Source organism: Solenopsis invicta, chromosome 1, assembly GCF_016802725.1.
Source record: "Solenopsis invicta isolate M01_SB chromosome 1, UNIL_Sinv_3.0, whole genome shotgun sequence".
Lineage (NCBI taxonomy): Eukaryota > Metazoa > Arthropoda > Insecta > Hymenoptera > Formicidae > Solenopsis > Solenopsis invicta.
In genome coordinates, this window is record NC_052664.1 from 19,908,109 (window position 1) to 19,927,571 (window position 19,463).

Below are 19,463 nucleotides of genomic sequence, written 5' to 3' on the forward strand. Positions count from 1 at the left end.
ACTCGGGTATAAATTCAAATTTCTACAAATCAAGTTCCGTAAGGCGTAATTTAAACTTTACAAAATTACATTCGTCTCTTGTATGCGCGGCGATAAAATCGATTATTTACATGTTATTTGCATGAAGCTTCGACTTGTATTATCTCAATCACGAGAGAGAATTCGGAGCATCACTGGCAAATACAGCGAGCGTATGTATAGTTACACATAGACGTGGTATTATGCATAATGATCTCACGCGAATTTGCCATTGTGTACGAGATGTTCGTAACGAGATTGCTCGTTGATTAGATTTGTGATTAGTTAAGATGTTATATACCCCATGAGACACTGAATAACACAGGTAACTGAGTACATTTCTTGGTTAATACACTTGCTATTCTACTGTTATTAGATAAGGATTACATAGCAATATACAATAAAGCAGAGAAATAATGATGAACAGTTTCCATTTGACAAAATAATCGAGTTTATTCAGTTATGTCTCAAAAATAGATTTTTAAGCTAATATAATTCCGTTATATTTAAATATAACTATGGATACATGTTCGTGACACACATTGAAATAATTGAAGGGCTTCCTTCATCTTTAATGCAAAAAAAATATATAATAAAGAAATATTATGAATAAATATGTAAAATATTATGTCATAAATAGGTAGTAAATATAAAATTTTTGAGAATCAAAGAGAGCCAAAGGTCAAGAATCAAACAAGTTTAGAAGTTTATAATATCTTTATTCGAAATTTTTAACTTGAAAATATTAATCAAAACTTACAATTTTGTTCTTGTATCGTCTATCATGTTACTTATTCTATGTCCAGAGAAAAATTATCTTTATTATGCAATAAATGACTTGAAGATGAGAAGTTTTTCTGTTTTCTGAAAATCTAATTCTTTGGACTAGTTTGGTTAGTAGAAGAAAACCGTGAATTATTTTAACTTACTCAACTAATTTATAGCAAATGTATTAATGAATATCTGAGAATATTACTATCTTGTACTATTTTCTGTTTATATGACTGTTTCCTAATCATCGTAAAACAAAGAGGTTGCCATAATGTGACCTGGATATTGCCAATTGACCGCAGGGCATCGTCTGAGTTTAAGAGCAGAGCATTGTATTTGCGCATAGCGGTTAATAGCTTTGCTGCGCAGTCAAATTTTGCTAAAAGGTAGCGATATAAGCTCTGCAGCAACCCAAATACATGTCCAAATCTCAGAGAATACGATTCTCTGAGAGAGAATATTGCAGCTTTAACGTTATAATACAGTTGTCGACATATATTTAAAGCAGTGTGAAAACAAGAACATTTGCCAAATATTGAATCTCACGTATATACGGTATATTCAGCTACGTTATTTATTATTTTAACGAATACACGTGTAAATTATTAATTAACAAATTAGAAATTTTTTTATTTATCAAATATATTACAGTTATATAAAATAATTATAATTATATAAAATTACTATTCCGGAAAAGAGGACTTAATAGTCCTTTGGTTGTCCAGTATTCTTACGACTTATTTCTACTTCGAATATACGTGAATACGAAGTTTTTAAATAAAAAAGATTTTATCGCATTTGCGTATGTTATTCCGAGCGGCGTAAAATATGAGACGCTCGCAGTTAATTCGTTTTTTTTTTTTTAATTACACGAGTATTTATGAAGATGGCCGGTCGTTTCATCGGCGAACGAGAAATGGCTCTTCTCTAGAACTTGTTGAGGACCTCGGGGTGGCCTGATACCAATCCCTGTTCAAGATGCGGATCACGTTTATCGGATTATGCGGACGGAATGGCACACAGGCGAGTGTGCCGAGAAAGAGACGGAGCGAGAGCGGTTGGTGGATTGCCGCCGGTGAAAAAAGATGGGACGAGAGACACCTGAATATCCCTAGCTCTGATATTTCTACGGTTACGTTTTACAACCGGGGATTTAATTACGTACGGTGCACGGGCGCTTCGTTAGCACGCGACCGACCGCTGCTCGACTTGCAAAAATCTGACATAAAGTCAGCGTCGTTGACGTGATTGCGTAAACGACGTTGCTGACGCCCGATGGCGTCCGATAAAAATATTGGTGAACATTTATCACGCTTGCCGAGGTAATGTTTTCTCACGTTTTATAAGTGTTAACCGTCCTAATGCAAAGTACCTCGCAAGTTTTGATATCTTTTTCTATCTGTACGGCTCGGGTACCTTTAAATGAAATAGTAGTCGAATTTAAGATACGCACGTTTCTAGAGATAAAGTACGTTTTTTCATATTGTGTTGCAAGGGTTAAACGAGTTGATTAATGTATAACAAAATGTATCTTTTAGGTAACGATAACGAATTATTTTTGAGAAATCAGTAACGAGTAATAGTAACAAGTTATTTTTAAAAAGTAATTTTCTTCATCTCCATATCTTTCCATATCTTTCTCCTTACTTCCTTTCATCTAAACGTACGATGCTTACAAAGTACGGTGATGCAGTTACCATTACTCCTAAATGTAAACATAGCGGTATTAATTAGTATACTCGTGTTTACTTTAGTTTGGACGCACTACTTGCATTATTCATAACTTAGTTTTGATGATAAAACTATGCAGCGAAATAGTGCAATAAATATGCAGATATTGAGACAAGCGATACGTGGATGAAAGAATAAGTAAAGAATAAATGTACCAACCCGAATGTAACACTTGTACTTTTTTTTTATGCGATGCTAATCCTTGTTTTACATCTAATTAATTTTAACTTGATTACATTTGCACTCAAAATTGATAATTACAACAGCTTAATTAAAACTTTTACGAGTTCATCCAGAAGAAAATAATTATTTCACAATCATTATATTCTCTTGATACTCTTCGCAAGTGTACATCCCTTTTATGATTGCATAATATTATGTCTTCCCCGGCGAAAGAACTGGCCGATGTTGCACATTAATTTTCACCTTTATTTCCTTCCCGTCTCTCAAGTGACGAGATAGTCGTATTGAATATTTTCTACTAAAGGCTATATACGTATACATAAAACCTCACACATGGCTGTACGAGGAACGATAACACGGAGATAATTCATTTCTAATCCCCCGTTTGTCCTGCGCGACGGACAGGATGCACGCGCGCTTGTTTATTTTTGACTTTCATCGAGTTTGCTAAATGATGTGCCGAGATTATTGCTCTCGCACGTTTGCGAGTAATTAATTAATAGCGATAATCCCGCTCGCAGGAAAAAAAAGTGATTTTGTACAACGTGAAACGTAAAACATTCGTAACGCGAATCGAAGAAAATCATCTTTTGCGACAAAACGCAATTTACGAAGTATCTACAAATTACATATGCTGTTACATTACGTATACAGCATTTAACTTGTTATTTTTCACAGTCCATCAACGCTTAATGCTTTTGAACATCATGAATGGTTCGCCAAATTGAGGCACGTCAACGGAATTATGCAACGGTTAATTTCCGAGAGCTCCCCTTCGTTCGAGATTTCTCTTCCGAAAATGATCAAGTTTCACACAGCCATTGAAGTACATTGGATAAGATAAATGGCGGACGTCGTGCAGGGCAGTAGTGTCTGAAGGTCGGTTGCGCCAGAGCAATTTATCAAACCTTTCATATATTTATTATCGGGCTGGCTACGGCATCGGTCGGTCGGCCGCGCAGACTGACGCTGATAATCGGTTTAAGCTAACGCCACGAAGATGAATTCGCTATCGCAGTGGACGCAGCTTTCTAATTACTTGCTGGGAATTATTCTTGCCGTGATCGAATCGATACAGTATTAATATTTTATCGAATTTTTTCATTAATAACTCAATCATCCCATCCAACATCGCCAACTGCATCCTTTATTTCTGATAAATTTTTAATTGGTCCAAAGTTACATGAACAGTTTGTTTTTTAAGTCGTAATTAATTTTGTCAATTACAATAAAATAAAAAAGTATGCAATAATTTTAAGTACAATGTCACAACAGACTAACGCGCGATTAATGTTCGACAAGCAAATTGCCTGTCGGGATTGACGAAGTAATTTAGAAGAAACCGGGGAATCATAAATCAAGTTTGGGATTAACAACGTAGCGTAGAGTACATAAAGGTTTGATATTTTTACACAGAAGATATATTAGAAAAGAGTTACTGAATGCATACCGATCGCTTAAATTAGATTTCAACAATACTTTTGAATATACGCAACATTCAGTGATAAAAATATGTCAAGTGCCAACATAAATTTAAGCCAGATTTATTTCGACATCCTTATTTTTCCATTATTGTTATTTATTATTAGTAATATAATTAAATATTTGATTCTTTTTTTCGATAATTATTCATAAAATAAGTATTAATTAATGATTCCTTATATTTTTACTTATTTTAATTCATAAATTCAAACTTTCAAGGGCGATGCGATTTAGGGGACCCACAGGTATGATTTAGACGACCAGTTGCCTTAAATTATACCTTCCGCAGAATACTGTAAAAAAGGTTAGAATAAAGTTATTTGTTATTGGTGAAAGGTTAATCACACATTGTAGTAATAAATATCTGAATCATCAAGCTACAATTTCCAATGTTTATTTCTGCACAAATCATTACAAAATGAGAAATATAAATAAAAAAATAACACAAGAAGTACGCATTCAGCAACTCTCTCCTTATATCATACAACGTTCGCGCGTGGAATTATACAGCAATATTAAGATAAAAATAGATTTCAATAGTTTCTTATTATGAATTAATATAATAGTCTCTTATTCGCGGAATGTGCAATCAATCAAAAACCTATAAGAATTTCGCAGAGAGAGAGAGAGAGAGAGAGATTTTCGTCAATGTCATACTCTCAGGTTGACGTAATTACATAGCGGTTTCCCCGAGGGATCGTCCCGCAGGAAGTCAAGATCTCGCAAGAGTCATAACGTATAATAATAGCTACTTAATCGCGAGAAATCGAGTTTCCTACGTGACATCGCAAGTCGAGCACCTTCGAGACGGCGCCATCAGAGACGGTGCCATTGTTGCCCGCTACGCACAGTGCCGTCGAGGTATTGTGCAAGAAATTTCATTGTATTACCGGGGTAGGTTTTCCTCGATGTGAGAGGTAGAGAAAGAAAAGCAGAGAGAGAGAGAGAGAGAGAGAGAAGTGGATAGTAGAGAACGGGTGAGAGAGGGAGAGAATGGTGAAAGAATGAGAGAAGGAGAGAATCGTATCATGTTGCCTCTTCTATTGTCTATGAGCATTGTTGCCGAGATCCAAGTAGGAACACAATTCCCGCATCGTGCGTTGATTTCAGCGTGATACGTTTTTGGGTTAGTGATTCCCGCAATTTATATCGACAAAACTTCCGCTTCAAACAATTTTATTTTTTGCAATGTGAAACAAAACGGTTTAAAAAAAAAAAAAAAAAAAAGAGGAATTCGGGACACCAACACACCGAGAGAGAATGCCGATTATTTTGCTCCTAGTTGATGGATCGCCTCGTCGTTTGCGGCAATGGGTGTGTTATGAGTTAGACGCGAGTTAGCGATCGCGCGTGCCGATCGGGCAGCTGACGGATGCATTATTGCGTTTAGGGGAATGCCAGAAACGCATCGGGTCGTGGCCGAGCATCGTATCGGGTGTAGACGCCGATCCTAACGGGAACATTTGTGGGATTGCTCGACTTCGTTTCTTCGAATCCAGCGGGCCGAGCTCCACGGACGCATTCGTAGCTTTCGTCGTTGATTGCGATTCGCGATCCAACCATTCTTGTACCGTCTCGCACACAGATGAGAGAGCAGTCTGAGATGCAGCACAGTACAATGTCTGCCATCTTGATAAAACGAAATAAAGCAAATTCGATGCAAGAATGCTTCAGGCGGCTGATAATTTCAATCCAATCTCGTATTTCGTTTTAAATAGAGATGTGCGAGTCAAAATGTTTTTTTATATCGAATCGAATTAAATCGAATTTTTTTCTTTGAATCTGAATCAACAAAATTGTCAAATGAAATTGAATTGTTGAAACGCAACGTTTAATTAACGAAGTAATTATCATTACGTTAAATTTTAATATAAATAATAAAAAAAAGTTTCTCTGTAAGAAAACCAATATTGATTATATGATATAAAGACACTTTAAATGTAATAAGATTTTGTAAGACTGTCAATAACATATGATTCGTAGTCGAAACTTCTAGATTCAAAATTTTGGAAGTTGTCGAAACACAAGAATTCAAATCCGAATTGATCTCATTTGATTCGGTTCGATTCGTATTCGAGTAATTCGTACATCTCTAATTATGAGTACATTAAATGAGTACTCAATAGACAAGATAAAAGAAAAAGAATTATACTCGTGAAATATATGCAGCATTACTACTCTCATCAGTAATTGCAAGTTGCTAAGGGTTGTCATGTGCATTTCGTTGCATTATCCTGTACACAGCGTGGCATAATGTACATTGTTAATATCTGGCACAATAGCGAGGATAAAAGTGCAGTGAAACACAGAATAATAAATGTTACTTCACAACGTGCTTTTGTTTGAGCTCGTGCATAGTCTAACGGTATCTCTTTGAATCAGAAATATTAACTTTTTAAGTTGTGAGGAGGAACGCACTGATGAGATGGAGCGTTTTATCTTCAAATAATAGAGCGAGAACAATGCAGTCTGCTTCAGAGAAACTGGAGTATACACAATCTTTTCACATTCAGTCAATTAGTGTGTTCAAACTCAACGTCGGTGGGAAAGTAATCATTAAACTATATCACGTTCATGTAACGTATGTTTATACGTTGGTAAGCGCGGGGTTGCTTGGAATCGTGGCGAACGATTATTGCTCCAACTATACTCGTGACCTTCATATGAAAACGCCAGCATCTTCATTAGCACTAATTATCCATTCAGTCTGTGACGTCGTTCATGCGAGCGTAATATTGCGCGGGATTTGCAGACACCGAAATTTGGTTATACATGCCTAAATTAATATGACACGTTGAAATTGTTATGCAGGTGTAGATAATTAGTTTGCATTCCATCTTGTTATGTGAATTATTTTCGCAAAATTGATGTAAATTTTGTATGTATGCGTGTGTACGTTGTCTTTTTATGTGTATAATAATATGTACCTGTTTACAGTAATAATAAGAAACAAATGTCAAACTTCTTTAAACAAATTCAGTATGCCGTTCTGCTTCAAGTTGTTATCAATAACACCTGCATTTAGAGTAGAAAAGGACCGGTACGTGAGAAAGATTTCCTACAAAGAGATCGTCCCTTACAATGGCGCGTAGAGGTAGCCTTTAGATCTTGCGATGTTCGACAAGACAGGACGAGTTTGCTCGCGAAAGTGACGGCAGCGTCGAACAAGCGCCACTAATTGCTTTGTAGAGAAGGGGAGGGGAGTGAGAGAGGAGAGGAGAGAGGAAGTTAATTGGCGCAGTTAGTTTCGTAAGGGGCGCAACTCAGAAGTGAATAGAGTTCACTATACGTGTGCGATGTGGTGAAATATACGACTCCCAGCATCCACCGTCTTTCATCAGCCATTGGATTCTTTTACCGGCTTTAAATCGATTTTTCCTTAACGAAAATTTTATCCGATATCTTCTACCTTCGGTAAACTTATATTTTACGATATCGAATATCTTTCGGTATCTCCGAGCCTTGAGTTCGAATTTCAGAAAATTGAAAATTAAATCCCAATTGAGATAACTTATTGTTGGAAGTAATTCTCTAAATTTATTCTAAACTGAGATTTCAATTCTCTCGAGATATACATCGCGACTTACCAATAATTTTATAAAGGAGTAAATAAATTTTAGCAAAAAATTTAGTAAAAAATTCATAGATTGAAAGATAACAAAGTCATATGTATAAAATGCTCTATATATACAGAGAAAACTATGTATTGTACATATGAAACTATATACAATTATATAATAAAAAAAAGTATAATACTATGTGTATAATGTAGGAAGTTCGATATTTATAAACAAAGAATTATCCTTTCCCATGACAATGATAAAATTGTTATATTTTAATGTAATATGAAATTCATTAAAGAGAAAGCGTCCTATTTATCTGCATACTATGCGCAGCGTAATTAAATATGCATATTTAATTAATTTCGACAAGTAACAACGCCCTCTTCAAGTAATTTAAAAAATAATTTCAACGTAAACAACTTTGGACAAATGTAATTAGACTAATATGTTACAACGTTGGCCTTTACATTTTCCAAGGACAATAACTTCAATTTTTAAAATGCGTTTCAACATAACGACAAATGACAGATTTTTCTTGTAAGTAATTTTATGATATGTTAAATGAGGCTGATGAAATTTCTTGAATGTAAAATTATAACTTTCGGGGCAGAGATCCTTCGCGGATAATCGATCGGCGAATAGCTCGCAAATTGCTTTTCTCGACGAGTTTCTTTTGACCATCTTCCGCACATTTAATCGTAACAGTAACGAATAATAGTCGTGCCTAATGTTCTCTAAAAGTTTTTAGAGAGCGATTTTAGAAGTACCTGCAATTCACTCACGGAATTGTAGGAACCATTACTACGAATTTAACGTTAGTACAAGTGGTGGAACGGATTATACAGAAATATCATGGTAAGCAGTGCATAAATAATCTATGAATAATTTATTCGAAATAATTTACATGTACATGCACAAAGAGATTGTAGAAGATGCGAAGAAATGTTTTATCCACCATCAAAAACGCAATTTTGTTGCAAATTTACAAACGGCGAAAAATGATGTTTTCTTATTAAAAACAATTCTAAATCTATTATAAATAAAATATTTTCGTTTCTTTCCGTATACGAAGAACTTTAAACATTTCATCAGAATATACCACACAGGACAGCGGTGAAAATTAAAACTGAGACAAACGTTTTGAAATCGGCGCAGCCTTTGTCCTTTGACTATGAAGGTACTGAAATAGCTTTTCCAGCTTTTCCAGCTTTCCCGGTTTTCCTCGATTATGTTTGTTGAATATTTTTTGCAGCAAGACTATTTACAACAAAACCATTTTTTTTGCAACAAATAGTAATAAACTGAGAAAATGCGTTTTTAACAGTCTCCGATTAACACAATTTTTTAATTTTCTTTATTAATTCATATGTTGTACTGTTCATTTCATAAAATGTTTATTTTGTAATTTTTGCTCAAATTCTACTGAAAGAATATTTAACGTGGATCAATCTTTATGTCCTATAATGAATAGTGTTAATGAATAGTAAAGAGTACATTTTTATTATTATGCAGGGAATTGTGAAATTTCCTTTTAATATAACCTTTTAATATAACATGTCACGTACGCAGAATGCGCGTTGAACGGCTTTAGGAACGGACTTTTTTAATTATACTCATTAGTACAGCATACCGACCGACGTTGGTTCGCTTAACTACCTTTATTTTCGCGAAATTGCGGCATAATCTATACATATATAAATTATGAAAAGGCATATTGTCCTTATCTGCTATTGAATAATCGCTTAATGGCATCTAACTGTCTTGAATCTTTTTCAAGCAAAGTTTTGCTTTGATATTTCTGAATAAACTTTCACCGATAATACTTTTACCGAAATAATACTTTCACCGAAGAGGACTATCTCGAGGTTTAATAGACGACTATTTTATTGCAAATTTATACATATGTTATATACAATATATATTTAGCCGAAGTTTCTCTTTGTCTTTCTCTTCGTAAAGATATCTGCTCCCTTCATAAAGATCTTCCCTCGAATTATCATATTACAAATCTGATCTGGGAGAAAGATAATAAACTCAAAGTGCAATCGATTCCGAAGTATGAATTATTTTCAGTTAGAAAATCTTGTATCTGTGGAAAAATTACGTCCCGTGATAGAAACGGAACACACTATAGTATTATTATCGCGAAAGTCCGAAACTTTTTCCCGATCTTCCTTCCTCTGTCCCCTACTTTCTCAACCGGTTCTTCCGTTCCATTTTATCTAACCCCTCTGTGTCCCCGCGGGACAGCTGCAAGCTGGATGGAAGATAATAAACTCGAAACAATACGACGACCGCCGTTCGCAACACAACACGAACATGCTTTCAGCTTTAAAGCGCGATATCGCTGAGTCACTGTTATACCGTGCGCGAGGAAAACTATTTCATAACTAGGTCGTACGTGATACGTACGTGTACGTATGCGTGTTGGTGTCAGGTGCGACCGCGGAGCGACGCAAGATAAAGAGAGAAAGGAGACAATCCGCTGGGCAAGAGGCTCTCTTCTCTCCTCACCTGTCGCTCTATCCGGTAAAGCTTTGCGGATTTTAGTTACACACGTCGCGGAGTAACTAGCAGACACGCAAAAGCGCAGCTTTGCCGGTACGACGCGCGAGCAAGATGATTATCCAAGAGAAGGATAAAAAATTTACTGAGCCTTCTCATGTTCCGGCTCATCTGTTTCAACATGCTTCCTCTCTTTTCTTGTGGCAATCGCGACAATGAATAAAATTGCATTCGCAGCACGCGCGATATTTCGTGAAAAGAATTTCTTTGATCAATTAAAATCAACATATCTTTGAGTTAAATAAATTCTAAATTAACAATTTTCCAAATGTTTCCTTATTAACTAAGTATGTATCAACTGTATTGTCACTTTGTTTAACTGCATACGCTCATGTAGTAATCTACGGGAGTAGATAGACGCAAATTAATCCTTGTTATTGTAGGCTAAAGTCAACTTTCGCACAAATACTGACGGTAAGTAACTCTCGTCACCGTCATGCGTCTGTTAATGTACATACTTGAAAGTCTATGCTTGTTAAGCTTCAGCGCTAAGAACGAGCGTTACAATAACCGAAAACGATTCACTCAACCGTTAAACTCCGTCTTGCGCGGTGACATGCGTTAGCGTCTATCTCGTAACGTTTCCCAATTCAAGACTGTTGTGATGAAAAGCCACTTGACATTTGCCACTCGCATATCCGCCACTCAAACACCACAGGCTGATAATTGAAAAGTTAATGAAACTAAATAACTGGCATTTTGTGTAATATATGCGCAATTGATTAAATATTGTGCTACATAGAAAAAATCCATCATTTTTATTAATACACTGTGCAAAAGAAATATAACAATATATAAACTTGTAAAAATGAATATAAAAAAGGGAAAATTTGATTAATTTTGACATTATTTCAACGATATGTGTGTTCTCGAAATGACCATTTAAATTTGTTCAATAATCGAGGCGTGTCTAAAAATTATTAAATACATTTTTTAATAGCTGTAACTGTGCCTTCAGAGAATTTCAAGTAAATGCTTTTCATGGAAATAACTGTCGAAAGCTTTTAAATATACGGGATATTTAGTGTGTTATAAATTTTTATCTTTGAAAATTCATATCGTAGCAAAAAATGTTTCAGATAAAGTTGTAGGGGGACAAATAATGGTAAAATTAATTTTCAGAAAAAATCAGTTTTATTTTTTGTTTAAGTGGAATTAAATGATTTACATGATATTTCCTCTAATTATTTTACATATCAATGTATTAAAGTAGAATTATCGAAAAATCAATAGTTAAGAGATATTTATACTTTATTCTCTGGCATATTTCAATATGAAATACAAAATATCTCGTAAACTATTAATTTTGTTGTAAATGTATTTTAATACTTTTATAAAAAAAATAACACGATATATCAATTGAGAAAAAACACATAAATGTTTGAAACGTAATTTTAGGGATAGCATATCATTTTTAACGCTTTAAATATCCTCCTCTGGCCTATATTTTGAGCCATGCAATTAACCAACAATTTTCAGATTTATTATATTTATGTTTACAACGTCATAGATACGTGTTATTTTTCCATCACGTATTATTTTATAAATGATGGTTTATTCCAAGGATGAAAAGTCGTTACTTTTTATTTACTTTTCGTTACTTTTATTTTTTTATAATAACAATTTGGTAATGACATTACAATTTTCATAACTGTAATGATAACGCCGATTGTTCCCTATGTAACAATCGTTATCATTAAACTAACCGGCGTTATCATTAACTAGTGTGATCACAGAAAATTGTAATGTCATTATCAAATCGTTGTTATAAAAAAATAAAAGTAACGAAAAGTAACGGGAAAAGTAATGACTTCCTGCCTCTGGTTTATTCTATATAGAATAGAATAGTATTTAATTTCTTTCATTTTGCGCATATAACAATTTATAATAAAATAAGAGCTCTTAATTTTATCCATTTCTCGTCTTTCTGTGTATCGTCGTCATCGGTTTGACACATTAAGGTTCTTCGCGCTTTTGCGAGCATTTAGAGAAACAGAAAGGCACGCAGCCTTGCGCTGCCCGCGGGACAATAACGACGTTGTATAAAAGCCGCGCGTAACCAACTCCGCAACTCGCCATAATGCAGTCGCGGCTGGCAGATGAAGGGCGTTGATAAATACAATACAACAGTGCGTTGGCAGCTCCCTTTATGCGCGCGAATCGCACCGCACGAACGGAAGTTCCACTCGATTTTCTAACAGACATTATCGCGCGCCGCGCGCCGATCGGACTGTACCACTTTTTACAGGTCTTTTTTATTATCCGTACAATACTGCTCTAAAATGCAAGAGCACGCGCCATCCATCACTGTCTCATCGATAATGTTTCCTAACGAGCGTGCGCTCCGCGTTTTGGCTGCATCACGACACGTACTCGGCAAAGTTTTCTTATGCTCTTGCAATATGCCGGGGCCGCATTACCGTAGCAAGATCGAAAAACGGAAGTGCAAGAACTTTCTGAATTTATGGCGGAGAAGCGACTGGAATCGAAGTAGGTCGTGTTCCAGGCTAGTCCGTGAGAAAGGAGAATACAAGCGATACAAGCGCTCTACTTGTGTACTCGACGTGTTGTGACAATTGTGTGTCGATAATTTCCGTTACGCCGCAACGTGTTTTGCGTCTAACGGGGTACTCTGTCACTTCTGTGTGTCAGCTGTTTAACATTTAGTCGTAGTTCAAGCTATCAAGAGTTGTGTCAGGTTCGTTCCTTTCCTGCGAAACGATTTCTCTTATTATCGCACGCCGCGCTGGTGTTTTCGCGATACGAACAATAGACGTCACGCACCGCCGGCTATATTCCTTGCAATTCCCGCAAAAGTTTCGTGTCGTTGCTTCCATTCCGTTTCTCCACGGAGCCCGAAACTTTTCCACGAAGCTTACATTCGAGCGCTCGGGAGACGATGAACTTTCAAGAGGACACTCGAAAGGCGCATATTAACAAAAGGTGAAACATAATGCACGTGGTACGCGGCTAATAGCTTCGAATCATATGATCGAAATCTCTTTGTCTTTTTCACCCACGAAACTATATTCTACAATTCAACAGTTTTTCAATACTAACAGAGTACATTGAAAAAATATTATTTGTTATTAAATAGTATATTTATTTTTGTATCATTGTCTCTCGATTTAAAGAATTAATATTCTGCAAGTTTATAAAAAAATTGTTTCGTTAATATTTATTTAAATATAAGGAAATAATACTAACATAAATATATTTACTTATAATTTCAAAAAATATTTTTCTCGCTGTACATTATTTAACGCAATAACTCAGAAATCGGTCTGATAGAAATAATTGATAAGGAAACGTGAAGGGCACTCTACCTTCTTTCGCCTGAACATATCCGTGCACTTCGCAGTAACTTCCGGCCGGGCCAGCCGCTCCAGGAGTGTCCAACGTAAAGAGGGTATTAGCTGAAGAGCTGACGCCGTCGTCGGACATCGTCTGCAGCAGGCTGGTACCCTGCGACAGGGTACGTTGCTGCTGGTGATGCTGGTGGTGATGATGGTGCTGCTGCTGCTGCTGTTGCTGCTGCAGCTGCGCCTGCTGCTGATGCTGTTGCTGCTGCTGCTGCTGCTGCTGCTGCTGCTGCTGAGCTAGCATCTCCTCGTGCCGACATTTCGAGCAACGACGCATCTCAGAGCGGACACGCAGCAGCCAAACCATGCCGAAGAGCGCCATAGCAACCTCGAGACCCGCTGACCTCGATGGGTGCTTCATGCTCGCGGGGTTGAGGTCATCGAGGCTCCGGGAGCCAGCGCGACACATATCACCGACTTCGGTGCGGATTTGTCCACCTCTCTGTTTTTCTTTCTGCACCTTCTTCCCTCCCGCCTCTCTCTCTCTCTCTCTCTCTCTTTAACGCGCGCGCCTACTTTTACAAGATGGCGATAGCTAAGTAACGACGAGTGTCGATATTTTTCTCAAATTGTGACGTTATGTTTCTCTTTTGATCTGGCAATATAGAATTATTAAGCTTTCATTGGCAGTGATGGTTTTGATTATTCTCGAAAGACTTGGATTACTTCGTTTATAACTGAATTAAAAGTTTGTATATTTCGCAATCCGTTGAATACTATTAATTATCGGACTTTGCCGTTTCCGAAAAAGGATTAGTGTTCACATTGGCAGCTTCCGATATTTATCACGTCGTATCTTTTCTGTCCTGACCTCAGGTTCCTATTGTGATGTCGACGTCGCTACGCTACAGTGAAGCAATTCCATTTATTCGTTGCGAAATAGTCGGAACCGAAGGATGACCTCGTTCACATTTTGCGCGCGTTAGCTTTACTTTCAACGATTTCATTCCGTAGAAATCAGGATCCTCGTTTTGTGAAAATCTCGCCGAAAATAGAGACAGCGCGATGCTTCATATTTCTCGTGGACGATACATCGGGATGAACATGTCCCGCAATTACCAACGAAGGATATCCAATAAATTGTGCGCAATCAGAAATTGCGCAAGTCTTCTTTCTCCCGCCGTTTTCACGACATACGAAGTTCAATTTAAGGATGGCCGAAAAATGAGCAAGGCACCGTTCTTCTTGAAGGCTGGTCAATAAGTGTCTGAGTGATGCATTCGATGCTTTGACGAAGAAATGCGAAACGATGCCTTTGTACGAAGAAATTGTCTCTTACTTTATCCTATAAATCCTTTGAAATTTAAATAAAGATTTGAAATTATTGAATAATTTCAAAGATCCGTATAAACAAAGTGGAAAAAAACAATAATTCCTTTTGCTCAGTCAATTGCCGTGCAAATTGAAATGCCAAATCAACGTCGAAGATGTTTCTATTTTGTTGAGACTTATTTTAATCATTCTTCAACAGTCGTTATCAATTAGACGTTATCAAAGCAATTATCCGATCAGAAGGAAAATATCTGACAATTTCCTAATTTACAATTCGTTTTTCTTTTCGGCGAAGAGAGAAAGAGAGAAAATTCTTTGAGCTCGGGTTTCGTGCTGCAAATACCGAAGCGAATCAGCCAAGGCACCAATTCTTTCGAGTACCGATAACAAGAAGGATGAAGATGATCGATACAGCCTTAATACGGAAGGAAGCTAAGCGATTGGTCCCGAGCGCACTTCGACGACGATGATACTTTTATAAAAGTACAAAAGACGTCCGTCCCCGAGTGGTCGAGTACGTGAATCCTCCCATATTTTCCAGGAACTACCCCGTGATCATCACCCGTTTCCAAGTCGTGGCTACGCCTCGCTCTTCCAATTTTCAACGACCGAGTTCTATCCCTAGATGTCGTCTCCAGCAATTTCTACCGTCCCCGTTCCTTCTCTCGTTAAACTTCTCGTGGTCCATCGAGCTACGTGATGCTGATTCCTTCTCTCTTTTTCCCTCTCTTTCTCTCTCTTTGTCTCTCTCTTGATAATGCCGCTCTAGAAATGTGACTCCGTCCCATCGGGACGCGTACTTCCGATCGTGCAACTTCCGTTGTCTCACTCTTCACGCATGAGTGAATTTCGCTCGGCGTTCATTCCCGATTGACGGGAAAGCGGGACAGATGGAAGAGCGTTCGATATAGCGGCCAACTTGCCCCCTTCTTCGTCCCTTCTTCGCTCTGTATGAGATTACGTGGCATTTGCAACCGAAAAGTAGCACTTCAACCGCATGTAGTTCGCCTTTTAGAATGGAAAAAAGATACGCTTGACAGTAGTGGTGACAGCGGGGAAATCGGATACACGTGGAGCAAGTGGATTCTGCTCTCGCGATCGGAGGATTTAGCTAAAACGGAATCCTCATGCGGAGTGGACTGCTTGGATTCAAGCAGCGGCTCGTTATCAATTCCTGTCGAGTCGGAGTCTGACTGAATGGGTTCACTCCTGTCAAACTCCTGTCGATGGACGTTCGCAGAAGCTCCGACGGCCCGTACTTCAGCGATGACCCCGCTTTGACGATAAAAGGCGATATTAATTTCGTCGTTTTGTTCACGATTTTTTTACTTTACGAGCACTTTGTCGCTTGATCGCGGAAATCTCAAGATAGGAATTTTCTTTCAAGGTACGTTTCCATTGGATTTCATCTCTCTGTCGTGACCGTTTATTCAGAATCCTCTCGAACAGAATCGATTAACGTTCGGAACATCCACACTACTGTCGCTTCGTGCTTTTCCAAATAATGATGTTTGCCACTGAATATCACATCGAGATCGATTCTTCTCGACAAAGAAATCCTTTGAACTAGAATCTGCGAGTACCTCTTCTTCCTGGAAAAGCGAGTGCTTCACTCTGTACGCATGAACGGATGAGGCGTTATTCCGGGGATGCAGTCCGGGTTGATATCCGGCGATAACGCGGCTTTCCGGAACGTGAAAGGGAGTTTCGAGGGGGTTTGCGGGTTGAAAACCATTGGTGAAGAAGGCTCGATAAGTGACCGGTTTCTTTTTCTTCGGGTCGTCGGTTCGGCCTCGATACTCCCTCTTAGGAAGGCTCTGCAGCCTTAGATTTCCGGCCGATACTTCTCCATTCTATCCTGGAAAAGTCATGGCAGGAACCTTCGAGCGTTACCGATGCGAGAGAAGCGCGGTCGATTTCGTTCGCGAGCTCGATGCTCGCCCGAGGAGAATTTTTCAATGAGCTTCCACTTTCGCAACGACGGCTCTCTGAATAGCAGACTAATCGATCCTTCCGTGCGTTGATTGATAATCTACAATACCGTATTTTTCGCTTACAGTCGCGAAACTGCTGGTCGTCATCGGTGGAAAAGTTTCATCAATTATACAATATTAACGATTATTTAAAACGCTTCCTTGTTCGCGCTTGCCTCGAAAGCATTCTTACTCAGGAATAATAGCTTTTCTCTTTACTTTTGAATTTTGTAAACAAAGTAAAACACGTCAACAATAAAATAATTCGTTAACGATGTAGAAGAAACAAATAACAGCTTGAGCTAAATGAAATCCATCCACGTCAATAACTTATCCAATTGCATATCGACGGTGTGCAATAGCAACGGAATAAAACGGTCCATCTCTAAAACGCGGACGATCGTAAATACAGATCGCGCCCAATAAAACAGGGACGCCAGCTAAGTTTCAGAGATCGATTTCGTTGCAAAAGGGAGAAAGGGAAAAGTAGAGATAGAGGAAGAAGGAGAGAGAGAAAGAGAGAGAGAGAGAGAGACGGAGAGAATACTCTTCGAAAGGGTTATAAATCGTGACCGGGTACAAAAGGGACGACGACGACGACGACAACGACAGGATTGTGCGCCGGGCCGAGTATTCGAAAAAGGGGTGAAAACACTTGTGCGCGCTCGTCGGGCACTGACGCTGCTGGCAACTACTGCTCTACGTTGAGTCGCAATACGATGGTAAGGGAGCGAGCAAGAGGGAAAAACGCTTTCCGTCTTGCGAGCGGTGTGCAGGCATAATTAAAAGCTTATATAAATTCCGTTTCATGCGCTACCGTTCGTCCGCGAATGCGTTGATCCATTTCGCCGTGTTATATCGCCGCCGTCGTGGGCGGAAGCGAAAACACGGTAAATCGAAACACCTAGGGCCGCTACCGCCGCACGTTCGTCGATTTTACACGGGGATTTACTGGATCTGCGTTACCCGCGTTACCACCCACGGCGAGCTGAATAGCTCAATAACTGTCGGGTTTTCCCTTTAGTGTCGGTGCTCGCGGTGATTAAAAACGACGCTCACCATGGCTCCGCGAGTGTATTGCGATGAGCCGTATATTGAAGTGCCTCCGCGCTATCATCAAATAAAGCGCGTCATATAAAGCAAGCGCGCAGCGTGATACGTACATTTTTACACGGCATAGTTATTTAATATATTTTAATCTTCGATGTGCGTGTGCGTGCGTGCGTGCTTTGTTTTTTTCATACACGTTTCTCACGAGATTTCGTGTTTACTGTTTAAATCTCTTATTTATTTAGCTTTCTACATTCTTCCATTTTCCGTCGCTTATTCAGCCTTATACGTTCTGCGCGGGAATGAGATACGTTGCCGAGCACTCAAATATGCTGAACAAGCGACAAATTTTGTGGATGAACAAATTTTCATCGGAGGAACTCATTTGGCGGGTTATCCTTCCGCGCGCGCCCGATATATCGATTTAACGGCGAGCCGATAAACCGCGGACGAATGCGATTATGTCGGAAATAATGCAGCAGGCGGCTCGATGACCGCGCGCTCTCGATGCACGACCGCCAGGGCCCCCGTCGCAATAACGCACTCACGAGAGTTTCGTTGAAAATGGGTGGGAAAAAAAGACCGGTCGATTGAACGAGAGAGGCTTGATACATCGCGCTCGCCCGATGATTACGCAGGCCGATCGTATTTCTTCACGGCAAAACGTCCGAGCGTAATTTCGCAGGCGTGTAAATCATCGGAATTGAAATTGATGAATCATTAGCCCCTGCCCCCCCCTCCCCTCCTCCCACGCTTTCGAGCGGCGCCGTGGCCGTCGAGCGTTTAATCGACGCGGTCGTAAAAATTAATTTTGCACTGCGACGCGAATTATTGTTTACGGATCGCCGACAACCAACAGCGGCGGGGAGATTAATATTTGTTTCTATTCGCTTTGTGAACGTAGGTATTGTATAGTTATTAGCTATCGTAATCGGATCACGGAGATCGGATGTAATTTATTGATGCGCGTAACAATTACATAAGACCGCATATGGAGACACATTGTTATTGCGTAATCAATGATCGCGATCGATGCTTATTAATTAATGTAATATTACTACAGTTATATTATTATTATTTAATGAAACAATCATGTTGGTTTTTATTGAATGCATTCGTTTCTACCTCGAATCGACGGATAAAAATTTTACTCTTTTATCTCGGCCTGTTTTGAGACTGGGATTATTATGCTTGCAAAGTTCAAACTGAGGTAAAACCAAAAGCGGGATAACCTGATGAAGGTAAGGGGAAGGACGGAATATATTTTAAAAGTTTCACAGGGAAGCCCCTTTTTAGATGGAGACAACTTTACTTCCTTTCTTCGTGAGCTCCGACAATTTCCTCGACTTTTTTACATACTTGATAAGTTAATTCAAGAATCTTAAAGACACTAACGCCAAATCTCAATATATTTTTTACTTCAAATAATAAAAAAATATGTTAAGTAATATCTTAACATAAGTAAAATGATTCGAATTAAAATGTCATATTTA

The 19,463-nt window shown here is 38.4% G+C and overlaps 1 protein-coding gene across 11 annotated transcripts in view; it reads right to left on the minus strand.

Annotated features, from left to right (window-relative positions):
• Positions 1–19,463, minus strand: part of LOC105201229 (disks large 1 tumor suppressor protein) — a 393,240-nt gene that overhangs the window by 287,440 nt on the left and 86,337 nt on the right. For all 11 annotated transcript variants that reach the window (XM_026132842.2, XM_026132836.2, XM_026132840.2 and 8 more), the window contains exon 2: positions 13,640–16,805. In XM_026132842.2, the coding sequence (XP_025988627.2) occupies positions 13,640–14,084 (445 nt within the window). In that variant the 5' untranslated portion in view covers positions 14,085–16,805. The remainder of the gene's footprint in view (positions 1–13,639; positions 16,806–19,463) is intronic.